Here is a 19,283-nt window from a genome sequence, read left to right as displayed (position 1 = left end):
ATATATTTTAATGAAAAATTAACTTAGGAAATGACTTCTTTATAAAGCTACTCTCACATGTTTTGCAACCTACTCTTCAGTGCCTTCTTTCGACCCTGAGTTACGTCTCAGGAAGATACTCTGGGTCAGCAATAATAATCACTGTTTAGCTATACAAAGCATTCTAGTTTCTGAAGTAATTTCATATACGTCATTTCACTGGGTCCTCATAAAAACCCTGTCAAGAAAGCAAGGTATACATTATTACTCTTAAATCTGAAATAATGAATTAATAATTAGTGATTGGAAATACAGTCTCCAGACCTGAAAATGGCAGCCATGTGATACACTGTGCTAGTTAGGCCAGCCCTGGAGTGCTGGTCACAGTTCTCCATGCTGTATCGGAGGAAGCTGGTCAGCTTCAGTACAACAGTGAACAGACCGGGCCGGAGACAGAGGGAGGTGCGCACACAAGACCCATCTGACTCGTGGCCTTCAGATGAGGAAACACACACAGAGAAGTGGCTGCAAAAGGGCAATTACCAGGCAGGAGCAGAAGCTGGGCTGGAAACTATACCCTCCCAACGAGAGCGGCTGCCCGCGCCAGGCCTCGGGGAGGGAACAGATGCAGGACAGGGCAGGCCCTGCCTCTGAGGAGCTTCCCGTCTTGCAAGAGAAAGACACCTATTAATTATTGAAATACTACATTTTCAAATTACAATTGTGATAAGTGCCCTGAAAAAAAGAAAGGATCCAGGATTCCTTCTACCTGTGTCCACAGCCACAAGTCTTTGAACCAGCTCCTGCTCCCCCTTCTCTCAGATTTCCTTCTGATGCTGGATTATCCTTGTGGCCTCAGTCACTTAGGCAAGGGTTATTCTTTTTGAGAAAAGGCAAGCACAAGGCTTCTAAGCCGGGGCCCATTAGACTCCCTTCCTCAGCTGTAAGTGTCGGTGCCGGGAGAAAATTCATAATTAGGGGTGGTCACTGGGCCGCATACAGAACTGGGCAAGTAGACCAGTAAATTACTGTTTTTAGTTTTCAAGAAAAACAAAACAAAATGGAGCAAAATCTGCTGGCCTTAATCTAGGTTTTCAGCTAATATGTTGTCACAACTTGCAGTAATTGGGTAAGCAACACATTTTTGCAAACCTTGTTGTTTTCAATCTACCACTTGCTGACAGTGTCCCTCTCTAAATGATTTTGCAGGGGGCCTAGGTAATCAAACCAAAACGGAGCATCAGCACCACCCACAGACAGTCCGCTCTAGGCAGACAGGCCACGCTTTCAGTTGCCACCCTAGCCCAGGTGGGGTGGGAAGCACCAGGTGACCCAGCCTGGAACACTGAAGGTGATACTGCCGGCACGCGACCAGAGGCCAGGGCCTTAACCACTCACGGCTATGAAGGGTGACTGATGTGACCCACTCCTTGCCACCACCCCACCCAACTGTGTCCCCTGGGCATCCTGTCTGCTTCTCTGCTGGGCTCCAGGTGGGGGATAAAGGGCAGTGCATGAGAGCAGGCCAGTGCTCATGACAAAAGGGGGAAAGGGTTGTGTAGCCCGTTTTGATTCTGATACCCCCTGAAAGCTGTCCTCAGTTTTGCACAACAGAAAACTAATAAAGTGTGGTGGCGTCCCTCCCCTAAAACCACAAGGGGAAGGGAACTACCATTGTCTTGCACATCAGTAATGTTGAACTCACCTCCACCCTGTGAGAAAGGTAGGCAGGCAGGTGGGTTATGTGGTTTGTTCAAGGTTGCAGACCCCACAACTGAACTAGATCCCGTCTGACTCCAGAGCCCATGCATCTGTTCTATCTCACATGGGAAACTCATACTCAAATTGAATTCACATTTGCGAAGTGCCAATGACATGCCAGGCATCAAGCTACAAGCCATTCTACGTGCCTGCTCATTTAACCTGCCCAACCTCTATCTAAGCTCTAAGGTGTCACTCTTATTTTAATGGATGGATTCTAAGGCTTTGAGAGGTAAAGATATCTTGATTTTGTGATATTCCTCTCCAGTTTCCTTGGACTTTTATGAGAATCCATGTAACGACAGTTTCAGATACAATTTGGAAAACCCAAATAACAGCAAAGTGTGCCCTTTTAAGAACAGTAAGAAAATGAGTTATTCTGAATAGACAATAAAGAAGTCTACATATCTAAAGTTTACCCTAGAATCACATTTTGTCTTTTTTTCCATTTTTAGCCATGTGCAATGAAATCTTCCCAAAAAATTTTATTGAAGCCCTTCTTATAATCTTAAAAGAGTATAATCTTATAATCAGAAAAGGTATTTCCTTGATAACTGTGGGCCAACAAAGTGAAGAGTACTACTAAACTATGACACAGGGAAGAGACGACAGGACCTCCAGCGGCGTGCTTCCAGGACCTGAGCGTGAGGCGAGGCTCTTCAGCGTGCCCGGACGCTTTCTGTGCCTCCCTCACGGTCACGCTGGCAGGGCCGCTGTGCCGTGCTCTTGCCCGTGGGGGCCTCTCTGTTTAATGTTTGCTTCCAATTAGCTGTGTTCCTGCAGAGTAGATGTCTTGAGAATTGTGTGCAAAGTGAGAGTAAACAGGATTTGAGGGACGGGCAGCAGATGTCCTGGGCATAATATGCTACATTACATGAATTTTGTAACATTAGTTTTGGCTGCTCAAAATTAGTTTTTTTTATTACTTCCAGGATCTCAGCAATGTTCCAGATTTTTAAGATAGCTGAGCTCTAAACAGCTGAAGTGTCGAATGATTACATCAAAATATATACAAACACATGCATTTTTAACTATTATAATAATTTATACTCCCTGGAAAACTCGAAAAATATAAACCATGTAAAAAAAAATAAAGATCACTCACAAGTCTGTTATCCAGCAAATAATCACTATTAATTCTGAATATTTTCCTTTCAGACTTTGATTTTATGTATATGTGTTTAATTAAAAAAAACCCCTCAAACTTAAAGTTGTGTTTGTGGTATATATATATACAATTCTGTATCCTGCTCTTGGATGTTATTAAAACCTCTTGGTAAACAATTCTAAACGGCTGCTCCACTGAATGGAATATTATAATTTACTTAATCATTCCCTTTGTTTTGTAGATTTAGGATATTTCCAAAATCTTACTGCTTGAGCATCTCTGTATGAAATCATAATGCACAGATTTTTAATAAAACAATTTTTATTTCATATTTAATAGGTTTCCAGAAGGAACTTTCATTAATAAGCTAAATTCTTGAAAGAAAAAAAGGAGCATTTACTTCTACTATTGCCTAAAAAGAGAAAGGCAGCAACTGAAAAGGCAAATAATAGATCAAAAACAAACGCTTGGAAGGTTTCAAGATTCCTTTTGTCAGATTATGGTCTGGCTTCATGATTATTTCATCTAGATGGAAGAAGAGGTTGAAGTGCTTAGATTTATTAATCATATGACCAATTTTTAAAGGCTGCTGACAATTTATTTATCAAATGAAATCAGTACATGATAAGTGGTGATGAACAACTTAGAGGGGATTTCTACTCTTCGGAACCCCACAGTGACTGGTGCTCCAGGAGAGGGGAGGAGCGGCAGGAGGCGCAGGAGCTTTTCGGTACCCTCCACTCCCAAGGGTCCCCATGCATTCTAGGCGCTAGATCTGGGGGCGCAGAGCCCGAGGTTTAAGCGACGGGACCGAGTCCCCAGGTCACTGCACTCGTTCTCCGCGTCAGCCATTTGCCCCAAGTGGATGTCTCTCCCAGCTTGGCTTAGGTTCAAATTGGAAACCTGGAAACATGACATCTGGGGTTTAATGTTGAAATTAAAAGGAGTTTATTTAAAAACAACCCAAAGATAGCATAACTGCAAACTCACTAGGCCACAGTTTAGTGAAACACGGCAAAGGTCGCTGAATAACTGAACCACTCTGGGGACTGTTAAATTACTTAATACATTTTTTTGCTACAAGTAAGAAAGGATATCCTAGGGTCACAAATAATAGCAAGATGAGGGAGAAGCCAAGCAGTCGGGAGTTTAGAGGTCAAGGAGGACAGCCTGGTTTACATTTGGCCTCTTTGGATCAAGTCTTCTCTGATCTCCCTAAATTAAGGTGATTAATTTCGTTGTAATTTGTGAGTGCTTCTTTATCACCATCCGTTACCTTTGGTTATCTCTTCAGCTCTATCTGAGATCGTGGTGGTGATGAGAAAGGATGCTGAAGACGTAGATTCTACTCCCAGCTCTGCCAACATGACCCTGGTCTGTCTGGAGTTAGAATTTCAGGTTGAACTCAGCACTTATTAGTTATGTGACTGTAGGCAGGCACTTATCTTCTGTTTGCTCCAGTATTCTCCTCCATAAAATAGACAACTAGACTGTGGTAAGGATTAAATAAGATAATGTACTTCAAATCCTCGGCAGAACAGTGGCATGGACACTGACGGCAGTAGTAGCTGTAATTGTGGGTTGCTGTCACTATTATTAGTTTCCATGGGCTTCAGCTTCCAAAAGTATGATCCTCACTTTACAGAAGGGGTCACTGAGGCTCAAAGACATTAACGCCTTGGGTGGGAACACAGGATCAGAGGCAGCAGAAGAAAGAACAGAGTCTAGAACTCCTGCCTCCGCTGCTTTCCCCGGACAGAACACTGTCTAAAGCGGGAACACCCCCCAGCCACCCCCAGCTCCACTTCCGCATAGCAGGGAGCTAGCTGAAAGAAGCAGATAAAGAATTAAGAAAAGTGTAAAAGAGTTTTGGAGAAGAAGTGCTAAATCAATCAAAAGATGCATTCTGCCCAATGTGAAACATCAACTCTAGTTTATTTTCTTTTTGCTTGAGAATATGGGGTGGGGAAGGCTTTGAATAAAGTAGAAATGCTCAAACCGCCCCTCTTTATATGATCTACCAAATACTTGGGGACTAGAAGAACTTCCCAGAATCCTTTGAGGTGTATTCCAACTGTCCCTAAACCCCGGACATATCATTTTTCTGTATGAATTTAGCTTCAGGGGGAGAAAGTTTTCGTAAGAGGGAGAATTTCTGTTTCCCTAACCTAAATGAGGAGGACCGTGTTCAGAGTTTTTATAACCATTGTACAAATACCCTGCCATGAAGCCGACCTGGGAGACAGTTCATTCCAATCCACCATCCTCGCCCCCAACACTTTCCCTTCCCCTCTTCCTCTTTCTGTTGGTTTTATTGCCTGAAGCTATAGCCTCCTTTTACAGAAAAGGAACTGGGAGAGAGAAAACAAGATAAGAACGCACTGGTCCCACATATGACATTCCAGACCTCCACACGTAGCTCCGCCGTCATAAAATATGGGCGACTGCTGAAGCACTTCACTGCTTGGAAACTGCTTCCTCTTCTGTGGAATGGGTATACCTCCCTGACAGTTGTTGCAATAGGGAGTAAATGAGATATACACGTAAAATTCTTGGTATAATGAGTAGGTACTCTATAAATTATTAATAATAATAAATCAGGAGCTGGCCCTGTGCCGAGTGGTGGGTTCACACGCTCCGCTTCGGTGGCCCAGGGTTTTGTTGGTTTGAATCCTGGGTGCAGACATGGCACTGCTCATCAGGCCATGCTGAGGCGGTGTCCCACATGGCACAGCCAGAGGGACTCACGACTGGAATATACAACTATGTACCAGGGGGCTTTGGGGAGAAAAAGGAAAAATAAAATCTTAAAAAAATAAAAAAAGAAAACAATAGCAACTAACATTTATGAAGTACTGTGGAGTAAGTACTCTTAACAGCTTTATATACGGTCTCATTTAATCCTCACATCTCTATTAAGTGTATTATGAACACTGTCCTCATTTTACAGATGAAGAAACTGAGGCACAGAGGTTAGGTAATATCCTCATTGTCACAAAGCAACTAACAGTGATTTAACAAAGGCAGTCTGACCAAATAAATGTTCGTTCCCTTCTCTCACAATCCCTAGGACTTGCCACCAAAACTACTACGTTTGATCTCTCCTTCCATCTGAGGGAGGAGTGAGAAGCAGAAGAATAATTTTTAGGTCAAGGGCTTGGTATCCTTTCCTTCTCTTGTCTTCTTGCCTACATTACGTTTGTGTGGCCTGTTTGATTTCCTAGGCCTTACGCTGTTACAGGAATGCTGATGCATTCTAAGCATCAATTACGACCAGAAATACATTCTGCCATGAAATGATATAAATGTGGAGACTTAGGGAAAAGTGAAATAAAAGAAAAATGTAAAGATTTACCATATCAACACAGTTCTTGAAGCTGGGGTGAATTTTCAGCTGTTTGAAAAGATTTTTTCCTATTCTTTTTCAGATTCACTTGTGATTCTTTTATCTGTCTACGACCAGGTCTCACTCTGTAAAGTATTAGAAAAGGGTACAGTTCACAGTCTCAAGTATGCGTCTCTCCCTCCTACAGAATGTTTCCTCCGAGGAACATTACTAGATCACAGCTGGTCAAAAAGCTAAATCTTGATTGTCTGGATCTCGGCCAAAATCTACAGCTATAACTCCGTGGAATAAGAATACTTAAAAAGAAAAAAACCCCAAACTTTCAAACAACATTTGATCTTCTTCTTTCTCCCCGTCGCAGCGAGCTGTGACCTCATGGCAGTGAGACCCTCCATGGAGGTGTTTGAGTTGGTCTGTGGCCATGAGAAATGTTTGAAGCTCCAGGTACAGCTCTGCGCCAATATCATGTCAACTGTGCTAAAAAGCAATAATAGTTTCTCACCTTCTTAAAGATTACTGCTTAAATAATGCAGAGCAACGACAGGGCTGCACAGAGTGCCAAAAGCAGGTTGCCAAGGCGAAGCTGAGGTAGAATTACGTCTTTTGGCAGCTAAGAAATTATGACATAAAGTTAGTTTTTTCAAAAAAACAACCCCCATAAATTAGGCTACTATTCTTTTTCAAAATCCACAAAGGTTGGGATTTATCTTTTTCCTCTCTCTCTCTCTCTGATCAAGCAGGAGTACAGAGCCTCCTTTTGGGAAAGCCAAATTTAACAGCTAGGTTTTATCTCCCAGGAGGAAGTTGGGGGTTAACAGTTTACGCATGCCCGCTCCGGGCCACAGCGAGCAGTCTGAAGGCCTCTCACCATTACCTGATAAGTGAAAGTGCTTCATCTTTGCCCTGGACGTTAACAAAAACAAGAAACAAAATAAAAATAGAAACAATCTTAGGCCAAAAGCATAGGCTGAAATTTGTGCCAATGGTCACTTTTCCTCTGGGCTCAGCTCGGAAGGTTTCCTGCCAAAGTCCGACTAAATAAAAACAGAGTTTTAAAAGGTATAACTGAACAAGGGAGCCTTTACGTTTTATTTAAACTGAGTACTGATGGAAAGACGAATTTGTGAAAGAGAAAGTTCCACAGGCAGAGGATAAAACAGGCAGGCTGAAAAAATTCATTTCCCCAGGCTATATGATGTGGAGGCCTGGCCATCAGACCTCCACGGCCCTGGGCAGCTGGGCCCAGCTTGGAAAAGACAGGTTCCCGCGCAGGCCAGTTGACAGGCGCTGAGGGGTGTCCACAGCCAAGAGCCCTTCGCAGGCCAGCTCGGTCTCAAGGCTGACCCAGGAGGGGTCAAGTCAGCCACTTTACCCACCAGCGTTCACTTTAAGAAATCAACATACAAATAATGTACTGAAATCTCAGTGAGGCAACAAACATCAGGAGGACGTAAAATGGTCTGTAAAAACAGAAGGAGATGCCAGGGATGATGCCTGGGGACCCCTCGGAGAGTCTGGACAGCACTTGAGACAGGGGAGTCATAAAGTGCTTATGCAGAAGGCTAGGAAAAAACCCTCTACCTTCGCCAGGGAAACCAGAACAGCAACCACACAGAGCCCAGCCCCAGAAAGAACTCGACAGGGAAATTAAAACCCTGGTTAGAGCACACTTTCTGGATTTAAAGAGTAGCTTTGCAAAGAGAGCTAAAGGAAGCTTTGGACTCCAGAGGCTAACGACAGAATTTGTGAAGCTAATTCTTTGAAAGATGCTGCTCGGGCTGCACTGCCACCACATTTCTAATAAGCTCTGACATGAACCAAACCATGGGGAGTTGGCTGTTTGTTATTTTAAAGGAAAAATGGATAGCTATGCCACCATTTTGGAGATGCTGGAGGCCTTCGGAAGAAGTGCCTGAAACCCAGCGAGCCGCCGTGCAGTCACTGCTTAGTCAGAGACTGGGGGGGCTCTGGGATAAGGTCTCGGGAGCCGTACCTTTTGCGGTCCTCTTACTACTGAAAGAGGCACGGTATAAAGCTATATGCATGCTAACAAACATATTAACCAAGGAAATGATTTACTCCCTTATTCGAATACACACTGAGTAAGTACCATGCACTAGGCACTGTGCCTAGACTCTGGGGCTACAACAATGATTGAAAAAAAAGGCACGGCTCCTGCTTTTGTGGAGCTTACACCACAGTGGTCTGAGAGGACAGACATCTGTCACAACATTTAAGATGAGTGTAAAGCGCAACCTCTGACACGTGCTATGCAGGAGTGTACAGGAACTAAGAAAGCTCGTAACGGAAGTGACCCAGAAAAGGCCAAGATTCAAAGGGCTAGGAGAATTCTTCACCAGGTGAAGAATAGTCTGCTGGATGGGAGCATCTTCCAGGCAAAAAGAACAGCAAATGCTAAGACCCTGTGTCAAGAAAGAGAACAGGGCGCCAGCCCAGTGGTGCAGCGGTTAAGTGCACACATTCCGCTTCTCGGAGGCCCAGGGTTCACCAGTTCGGATCCCGGGTGCAGACACGGCACCACTTGGCATGCCACGCTGTGGTAGGCGTCCCTCATAGAAAGTAGAGGAAGATGGGCACGGATGTTAGCTCAGGGCCAGGCTTCCTCAGGAAAAAGAGGAGGATTGGCAGCAGTTAGCTCAGGGCTAATCTTCCTCAAAAAAAAAAAAAAATGAGAGAGAGAACAATGTTTGAGGATCCAAAAGCTCACCAAGTGACGAGCAGCATGGTAGAAGAGAAAGCTGGAGAGGAAAGCAAGGTCTAGACCAGGCAGAAGCCCACAGGCCAAGCGGAGAATTTTCCTCTTTATCTAAGTCATTAAGTGTTTTAGGCTGGGTGTGTGTGTAGACATGTGGGGGTAGGGGAGAAAGAGAGAGATTAACTGATTGATTGATTTGGAAAGTGCATTCTGGCTAAAGTCGGAGAATAGAACGGAGGGGCCCAGAGTGGATGCCGAGGGACCACAGGCTGCGCAGTAGTATAGGTGAGAGATGATGGAGGCTTGGACCAGAATGGAAATGTATAGATACAGACAAATGTTCATATTAGGGGAAATCAGCAGGGGTTGCTAAGGCTGGATATGGGGGTGAGAGGGAAAGGGAGGAACCAAGAATTATGCCTGGATTCCTGGCCAGTATAAAAGAAAGGATGGAGATTCCATGTGCTGAAAACAGAGTACTGGAAGACCACGAGGCTTACGGTGGTCAGAGTGGAAGACGGGAATAAAAAACCATGGGCACAAAGAACGTGCTGTGAAAACGTCCAGGAGGCAGTGTGAATACAGGTCTGATATTAGAAAAGAGATCCTGGCTGAAGATTACACTTGTGCTTTATTTCAATGTGGCTGATAATTAAAATAATGGTTGTAGATAAGATCATGTCGGGATGAAGAGGAACATGAGAGAAAGGAGGGCCTAGGACTGAGCCTTAAGGAGGCTCCAGTCTTTTATGATGACGAGGAGAAGAGGAACCCGCATGTGAGAAAAGAAGGAGCTGTGGAAAAGGAATGAAGACTAGGAGAGGGCTATAATAACAGGCTTCCTTTTCTGGAATCACAAGATGCTAAATGATCTCTCGTGTAAAACATTTTACGCTTAACATAGATGTAAGAGAGGCCATACTGAGTAAGAGTCCAAGAAGGGGCCCTAAAACTCTTCTGCCTAGGTTCAAATCTGAGCTCTTTCACTTGATGGCTGTGTCACCTTTTAAACTATTTTAACTTTTCTGTGCCTCAATTTCCTCATTTGTAAGATAAGATAGGATAATGGGTCCTAATTCACAGGGTTGTTGTGAGGGTTAAATGAGTCAACTAAATATCATATTCAAAATGCTCTGGAAGAGTGCCTGGTTTGTAGTAACAGTCATTTGATATTAGCTCTAATGACATTACTTATTATTATATATTGCTATCCACCAGCAGAAGAATGGTTGAACAAGCATCATACAAAACAATCTTTAACAACTCCAAAGCTGAATCACAAGGAATTATACGTAAATTGAGCTTAAACTCAAAGGTCACACTGAAGCAGCCAGTGCTCATTTCTAACGCTGCATACCTGTGTCAGCTTTTGACGGGCAAAGACCATCTCTACAGCGCTTCTGAAACCCAGGACAGTGCTTCAGATCGAGAAGGATGCTTATCTGCTGACACTTAGCATACGCTAAAGAACCCCTCCTGAAAAACACTGACTTCTTAGTACAGGATTTATAAGTGGCTTTTCTGCTAATTCCTTCCCTCCATTCATTTAAGTATGCCCATGTTCCGAAGCCCACACCATTCCTACCTCCTTCATTAGGCCTTTTTCAACCATGCCCACTTAAAGTGATCTCTCTGAAGGCTGAACAGCTACAGCACTTGTAACTACACTGTCCAACTGATGCTTAATATGATCACTGGTATTTCAACACGTTTCGGTAGACATTACTGAAACCCGCGTTCACTCTCTGGCAGTCCACTCGGCTCTGGGAATAACGAGGTGTACAAAATAAGGTTTCTATCATTAAGGAGTTGCCACTCTAGTAGAGAAGGCAGAGAGTTAACCAATAACCAGAAGACCATGGTGCTTTGTATACAATATACATTTTGCCTCTTATAATGGAGAAGGGAGCCAGCAGTCATCTGGAGGACCCATCAGAGCAGGCTGTATGTGACCGGTGCCTTGAAGGGTGAGGGGAGTTAATCGGGCTATGTGTGTCTGCAGGGGGGGAGTAAGAAACGAAGGCAAGGATATTTAAGACAATAAAACACAACACGCGCGCCACCCAACTGTGGAGCCAAGCCTTGTAAACGTTGCATGGGAAGGACTGGTCTTCTTCTGTTTCTTGAAATTCCCCCTTCGCTTTTCAATCCAATGGAGTACAGAGCACACAGTAAATACTAACAATATATTTGTCTTACGAATAAATGGATTTAATTAGTTGTACTCAAAAGGAATAATTTACGGTTTTTTCTTTTGGCGAGGTGTTGAAACCATTCAGTTAATGTAAAAAAAGAATACTACAGGGTTACTTCTAACATGAAAGACGTCTTTAGAAAAATCTAAAGACAGAGTTAGAGTAAATCTGATGAAATATTGTGCATCCATTAAAACGATGCGAAAAAGTCTTTAGCATCATTGATAAAAGGTTTAAGATGTGATATGCACAAAAGCAGTACATACAATTGCAAGGACTGTGCTGTCTAATACTGCAGCCACGAGCCACAGCTTCCTGAGTGCCTGCAATGTGGTTAGTTGGATCTGAGATGCACTGTAAGAGTAAAATACACACTGGATTTAGAAGGCTTAGTATGAAAAAAAGGAATATAAAATATTTTATTAATGTAAAAAATATGGGTCACATGTTGACAAGGTATTATTTTATTGGGACTAAATAAAATATATTATTACAATTAATTAATCTATTCCCTTTATTTCTTTTCAACATGGCTGCCATGGCTGTAGGGTACTTGTCTCTTAAATTTACACCTGCAGCCCGGACTGTATTTCTATCGCATAGTGCTAGTAGAGAGGATGTCATCTCAGCTACGTAAGAAACACACAGAAAACTGAGTAAATTAAGGGTTTTTGTCTGCAGATTGTGGGGCTATTCTGCTCCCCTCTTCTGCATATTTTTACATCTTTCAAATTTTATTCATTGAGCACATATTATTCTATAATCAAAAGGAATGAACAGAAATAAAGAAGACAGAACTAAAAACAAAGAAAAAAGGATCTCAAGTTAGTTCAAAGACCTGGTTGCTGGGGGTTGAGAAAGGGAGCCTGGGGACACCCAAACGACTCCGTGTCACTGACGGAGGATTAGCGCACAGAGGATGCTGGCCAGCTGTTCTCCATCCTGACTGGAGACAGAAAAAAGCGGAAATGGGTGTTAACCGCAGGAGAGGGCCTGTAAGTTCAATATAGGGAAGAATTTCCTGAAGCGAGGGTGTTTAAACTCTGGAATGAGTTATGGAAGAAGCCTGGTGCCCCAAGGTCTTTTAAAATACAGCAGATACCCATATGCCTTGTGCGTTCCTGTCTAGAGGCAAGGAGAGGACTTGTCAAGGTTCCTTCTAAAATAGCTATCTTAGAGTAAATAACTCCAATAAAACTTTCTTTCTCATTTATTTTTGACCAGGCTTCACTTTTCATATTAAAGATGCCAGGCTGCAAGAGTGCTCTGAAAGGCAAGCCTGTCTGGTGCAGCTACCTTCAGCAGTCCTCTGAGACTTCAAAGACAATGTCATTTGATCTAAATTTAAAAACCAACATCAGCTAGAGAGCATGTTGAATTTTAAGTCCCTCGGGGATCACCTGCCAGAAACTAGTTCTGAATTCAGCACAAGCATGATGGAGGGAAGGAAAGAGGATAGATCTGCTTTTTAAAAGCGAGGTTTTTAAAAAATCTTAATGCTGGATACTGCTTCATTTTCAAAGGTGAGTGGTTTGGCTTAAAAGCTGAACTACCATATTGTTACCCTCTGACTTTAAAGAAAGTAGACTGGCTTACTTGCTCTAGATTTTCATTATTCTCAGTTACTGAAAAAACCATTTTCTTAAAATATGCCAAAGTTCTTAGGTACTTCCTTCTTATTTATTTATTTAAAAAAGCTGTGGAGCTTGATTCTCTTTACTTATAAAAAATAATGGAAGACGAGATCAGAAATAGCTCAGCAACAGCACTAGCTAGAGATTTTATGACTGAAGTGCGATGACTTCAGTTGCTTCTCCCACAGCCACACCATTAAACACTAGAAGGAATCTGGAGAAGTATTCCCGCAAGCTGCAGAGTAGCCAAGGGTACTTCTCCTCGCTAAGGTCACTGAAACTGATGCAGTCACTATAAAAATGTCACACTTGGTCCTAAAACAACAAATAAACCAGTCCAAGGCTGGTGATCACTGTAGCAGAGCGTCCACTGAGGCGGGGGCTCAGGCTCAAGTCCCACGTGACAGCAAGAGTGAACAATGCACTGGAATATTTGTGCAAGTCATGTTCTTCAAAATATTTAATTTGTCTTATCTACTAATTTAGATTATAAACCAAACAACTGTCAGCTAAGCAAAGGCAGGGCAGATCTTACACTTCCGATTCTTCTTCCGTCTCTTTAGCAGTGCTGTCCGCAGAGGAGACAACAGATTATTACACGCGTGAATAATACCTAACACTCCTTTGTTTAGTCCTTTTTAGTTTATAAACCACTCGGATAGACATTATCTCATTCGCACCATACAACTATGTTTGGGAAACAGGGCTGGTGCTATTAACTCTATTTCTAAAAACTGATACTCAAAAACGATTTGTGAAAATTAAATGATGGCGCTGAAGCTGGAGCCCACATCCACTGCCAAGTCCAGTGCTCCTCCCACTGCACCACACTGCCTTGCATTAAGCTGCCAGAGAGCTTAAGCTTTATAGTCTGGAAAAATTAAACTTAGAACAAAAAATTCCATATATGCAGCAGGACAGATGGCTTTGAAATCTTGCTTTTATCACGTCTTACTCTGAATAAAGAATGTGAAATTTAAGGAAGACAAACACGACAGGGCAAACATGTTTTAGACCAACCTACGGGCTTCCTTTAGTTTTCTTGTTTCTTAACCAATGGAGTTGAAACATATAATCATTTTTGTTTCCTTTAGTCTTAAAGTCCTTAAACTCTTCACAAAGTCTCAAGACTCTTAGCTTCCTAGTTCGCTGAGGGAGACGGTACGGGACGAGCAAGAGAGAAGGTTTTCACCAGAACTGTGGCCTCGATTTGGCGGCGCGTTTTTTCTGGTGCTCTGGATGGGACTTTGGTGGATTTCCCCGTGGAAGGGAACAGGTTTTAGAAACTCAGCAGCACAGAGGCGGGAGGGCTGGGGAAGGGAGAGAAGGGACAGAGTGACCACCGACTACTAAGGGGCAGCAGGGTACAGTAAAAAGAACGCGAGACTAGGAGCCAGAGAACCCGGGCTTCCGGTCCCAGTCCTACTGCTGATTACCACGAGATCTAGGCAAGTCACTTCGCATTTCTCAGCCTCGGTTTTCTCAAGTGTAAACAGTGATCACTATCCTTGCCCTGCTTCCCTCACAGGGCTGCTGCAAGCTTAAACAAAAACAGAACGTTCTGCAAATAACAGACTTTCATTATTCACAACTTCTAAATGCAGGAGAAAGTCACCTCAGAAGGTAGGCACCAAAAAAGTAGGTAGACAGACAGACCTGTGGGGTACTTGTCTCTAAGACTTCAGAACAGTCTTTAAAGGATTTGGGGAAAGCGAGAGGGAGATGGCGAATATTTTACTGCATTAATGTGCAAGACAGCATGAGACACTATTAGAGAAAACTGACCAAGAACCATATTCTATATCTATTTGTAAGGAGATGACTGTAGATTTTAAAGGAAAAACAAAACAGCTATAACAAAGAATGGATTTAATTTTTAAAACAGATATAACAACTATGACTCACTTATCCATTCCATTTTTATACTAACAGCCACCATTTATTGACTACTATTATGTGCCAGGCAGTATGCTAGGTATTTACATATTTAACCCTTATGCAACTCTACTGGGTAGGCACTATTATCGCCACTTTACTAAAGTCCCAGAGACAGTACGCAGTGGAGTTGCTATTCAAGCCCAGAGTCTTTATATGCTCTTTACAACTAGGCAACTGTTTCTTTAACCTATTTTGTCCCATACCCCGACCGTCACATGTCCAAATCCCTCTTGTGTCCTAGGTCCACTCAAATGCTATCTCCTTAGTGAAGGCTTGTCCAATTCTCACCCACACCCCTCACACCAGGAAGTAAATGCCTTCTTCTCAACATTCCAAATAACTTCCTTTCTAATATTGTTTGTTCCTATTTCATTGCTTCAATTAGACTGACTATAAGCTCCTTGAATGCACTCAAAGAGCACAGTCCATGAATAGAACAGGACAGATGGCATGCTCATTCACTCACGTGCTCATCACTTACCAAGCACCTGCTGCCCTAATGCCAGGCTGGGACCACAGGAGGAGTAAGACACAGGCCCCAGCCTCAGGCTGCTCAAAAGCCTAGTGGGTGAGACGTGCTGGGAGAAGCAAATTCAAGCTACTGAGGGAGTATATGTTTATCCCTGTATCTGCCACTGTGCCTGCTGAGTGAACGAGGTAGGGTATGAGCTGGGTCCTAAAGTGAGAGCAACATCTGGGTAGGGCAGAGGCAAGGGCAGGCCATTCCAGGTAGTGGGAACTTGTCTGAGAAAAGCACTGAGTTCAGAAATGAGTGTGGTATGTCTGGGGGTCAGTTGAGAGGGGGCGAGAGAGAGGTGGAGAGACATAACGAAGGCACCGTCCCAGGACCCGTGTGCTGGGGCCCCAGCAGACGGCCCGCTCACAGCAGCCACAGCACATCATCTCCTCAACGCAGTTCTACACTTAGCATCTTGCTGGCAGCTATCAAGTAGCAGCTTGCATGTACATTCTTCTCTGACCATAATTCAGCACTAGCATCAGCTGTGCATGTGCATGTCAACTTGAATCTTGGACCACTTTGTAGTTAGTAGTAAAAGAAAGAAACATGGTATGTTTAAGTTGCATGCTGGTGGTTTTTAACCAAAATATTTAAGAGTACAAACTCTGAGCCGAAATTCTGCTTTTCAACATTGTGTTGCTTGGCAGTTGTGATGGAGTCAGTTACCCCAGGACGGGATAATGAGGACTTCTTTGGGACAGAGCTGGCATAAAGCACTGAGGGCTGTGCCCCACGTAACTGCTCATGGGGAAAAGGGGTTAGCTTCAGGATTAATCAGGTAAATGCTTTTGATATCAGATAAGAATTCTCTAATGTGAAAGGAAAAAACCCACTTCATTAAAGGAATTTCAATCACACTGTCTTTTCTTTAACAAACAAACCAAAACAAAACAAGCTGTCACAATGCTTTGAAGCTCACCACCAGGAGGAATTCAGTGACGGCACTGACCCTCAGCCAGTCTGAAATCCTCGACACCGAAAGAACATGCAGCAGTCCGCTTCCGCAGGGACCAATCTGTGGACGGCAACCACTACACAGAGAATGGAAGTGTTTCCTTTACAAAAGACGTCAGAGGCTCCCTCAGGAGCATGAGTTTCTTTACCCTTTGCCCCAAGGAGCACGGGCTCGGGAGGCAACTCCTCAGTCCATGGCTGCTCTCGGAAATTCTCAGGTTTCCTCTGAGGCTAGAAGCGCTTGTTCGAGCTTTGTTTAGATTTGTAACTTCCAGCCTGGGTTCCCGCGGTGGTCTTGACTCGGAATCATTATGCACATTCATTTTGTAGCACTTTGCGTCTATCTTAGTAGCCCATTTTTCATTAGAGCACCATAAAGTGGTACCTACGATTCATTCAGTGTTAATGCGCTTGGCACAGCTGGCACAGAGGGGCACTACAGAAATGTGTGAATTTGGGGCTTACTGGGTTTACTGCATCAGTGCCAGGAGACCTAGATTCTGGTTTTATTGCTACATGTTCACGGGTCAACCATGCTTGGAAAGTCATTTTATTCTCTGAGCCTCAGAGATGAGAGCTGCTAGAAATTACAGTGTTTTAGCGGGGGAAGGGCAGCCAGGCTGCAATGAGGGAGCATTTCCATGTAAGCATTTGGGGTAAATGGTCTAAAGAGATCTCCAAAGAAAGGGATTTAAACTCTAAAGTTTTAGTAATTTGTTGTGATGTTGTTCCTCATTTTATTTTATTTATTCATTTTTTTTGAGGAAGATTAGTCCTGAGCTAACATCTGTGCCCATCTTCCTCTACTTTATATGTGGGACGCCTACCACAGCATGGCTTGCCAAGCGGTGCCATGTCCACACCCGGGATCCGAACCGGAAAACCCTGGGCCGCGGAGAAGCGGAACACGGGCACTCAACCGCTGTGCCACCGGGCCGGCCCCACTCCTCATTTTAAATATTTACTTTTATCTGTAATTTTGTATTTGCCGTTTTAAGCACTAAGTACCACAGAACTCAGATTCTCTCTGTTCCTCAAATGAATGTGCAATCTAGCCAAGGGGGTCTGTTCTCTGCCAATAAAGCGACTGTGCCTTTTCTACAGCTGTTCCCTCTACGTGAGGGGATGGGGTGAGGACGGTGGTGGGAGAGAAGAGGGAGAGCACATTCTAGGCGGCAGGACTGTGTGTGATGACTGAGTCAGGAAAGAATTGGTTCCTACAAATAAGAGGAGGTCAGTATAGTGACTACACGAGAGTGAGGGGAGAGTGGTGTCAGATGAGGCAGTGGGGGAAAGGCGGGGGCCAGGCAGACCACGGAAAAGAGCTTGGATTTCATTCCGGCCACTGAAGCTAGGGAGTGACTAAGATACAGCTAAAATTTAAAAAGATCACTCTGGCTATTGTGGAGAATGAGCAGAAGTGGGACAAGAGTGAAATCAAGGAGACAAGCTAGACCAGGGCAGCGTCTGGATAAGAGAAGGTGGTGTCTTGGACTGGGGTGGCAGTAGCAGAGATGGTGGGAAGTGGTCAGATTTGACATATATTTCGCAGGCAGAGATGAGGGTTTGCTGATGAATTAGCTTCCATTCGGTAGCAGTGAAGAAAAGAAGGGAATCGCGGATGACCCCTGAGTATGAACAAGTGGGTTGAGCTGGAGAGCATCTGCTGAGAGGAAGAAGACTGGCGGAAGGAGAGTTTTAGATATGCTGAGGCTGAGACGCCTGTAACACTCCAAGGGGAGCTGTCAAGTGGGTCTTTGATTACACAAAGTTTGTAAGAGAGGTTTACGCTAAAAACATAACCTTGGGAGACATAAGCATATAAACTGAGGGAATGGATGAGATCACATAGTAGAGAGAGAAAAAGAGAGGAGGACTTAAGATTGGACCACGGAGAACCCCATATTTAACGATCAAGTAAAGGGGGAGGAATAGGAAAAGCAGACAGAGAAAAAGCGGCTGAAAGGAAAAACCAGGTGAGGGTAGTACTGTGGAAGCCAAGAAGGAGGAAGGTTTCAAGAAGGCAGGAATGGCCAGCAATGCCAAATGCCACCAGATGCGAAACAGGACAAGGACAGAAAAGTGATCTTTAGGTCTGGCAACATAGGGTTCAGCAGGCACCTACCTAGATAAAAGGAATTTCAGTATACTGATAAAACTGGAAATCAGACTGGAGTAAGTCAGCAAGGAATTGGGAAAACAGAACATAAATTAACCTATAATCATTATAAAAATTAAATCAGTAGTTAAAAATCTATACTTCCTCCATCAACAAATAAAAAACGTTAGGTTTTCGCTAAGTTCTATCAGACCTTCAAGATATAGATAATTCCTATCTTATATAAACTGTTCCAGAGAATAGAAAAGAAGGGAAAGATCCTCAATTTATTGTATGAGGCTCTCATAACTTTGTTACCAAAATTGGACAAGGATTATTATACGAGAAAGAAAACATATTGGCTACTCTCATCTCAGTTCACAGATACAGATACTCTAAAAATATTAGCAAATCAAATCCAATAACATAGGAAAAAATAATATATCATGACTAAGTACAGTTTATCCCAGGAGGCAAATCTGGTTTAACATTAGAAAACGTGTTAATATTTATTAACACATTAACATAGTAAGGGAGAACAAATACGGTACTACCTCAATAGATTCAGAATAAGCATTTGATAAAATTCAAAATACACGCATTCATGATTAAAAAACAACTCTTAATGAGTTGGGAATAGAAAGAACCTTCCTTTTGCTAATAAAGAGTATCTATTCAGCCCTGCAATAAATACAATACTTAATGGTGAAAAGTGAGAAGTATTCTCTTTAAAGTTAGAAATAAGACAAGGGCGCCCACTATCGCTGCTGCTCTTCCATAGTAAAATATAAGACAAGAAAAAGTAAAGAAAATGGTAAAAGCAGAAAGGAAGAAACAAAGCCATCGTTCATTAAAAAAATACGATTGTATACATAGAAAATCCAAGAGAATCTAAGACAAACTGTTGTAATTAATGTTAGCAAGGTTGCTGGATACATTCTCAAAATACAAAAATCAGTGGGATTCCTTTATACCAGCCACAACAAACTTGGATGTTGTACTGAAAAATTTATAACAGCAACCAAAACAGTAAG

At 43.1% G+C, this 19,283-nt stretch overlaps 1 protein-coding gene across 3 annotated transcripts in view; it reads right to left on the bottom strand.

Annotated features, from left to right (window-relative positions):
* Positions 1 to 19,283, bottom strand: part of UVRAG (UV radiation resistance associated) — a 305,917-nt gene that overhangs the window by 2,803 nt on the left and 283,831 nt on the right. The window contains exon 15 of one of the 3 annotated variants that reach the window (XM_046685393.1): positions 3,247 to 3,751. The exons of the other annotated variants lie outside the window; for them this stretch is intronic. Within the exon in view, the coding sequence (XP_046541349.1) occupies positions 3,739 to 3,751 (13 nt within the window). The 3' untranslated portion in view covers positions 3,247 to 3,738. Of the gene's footprint in view, positions 1 to 3,246; positions 3,752 to 19,283 lie in introns of those variants that run through there. 3 annotated transcript variants of the gene reach the window in all.

The sequence above is a fragment of the Equus quagga genome, chromosome 14 (genome assembly GCF_021613505.1).
Source record: "Equus quagga isolate Etosha38 chromosome 14, UCLA_HA_Equagga_1.0, whole genome shotgun sequence".
Lineage (NCBI taxonomy): Eukaryota > Metazoa > Chordata > Mammalia > Perissodactyla > Equidae > Equus > Equus quagga.
This window is presented reverse-complemented; position numbering and strand designations above follow the sequence as displayed.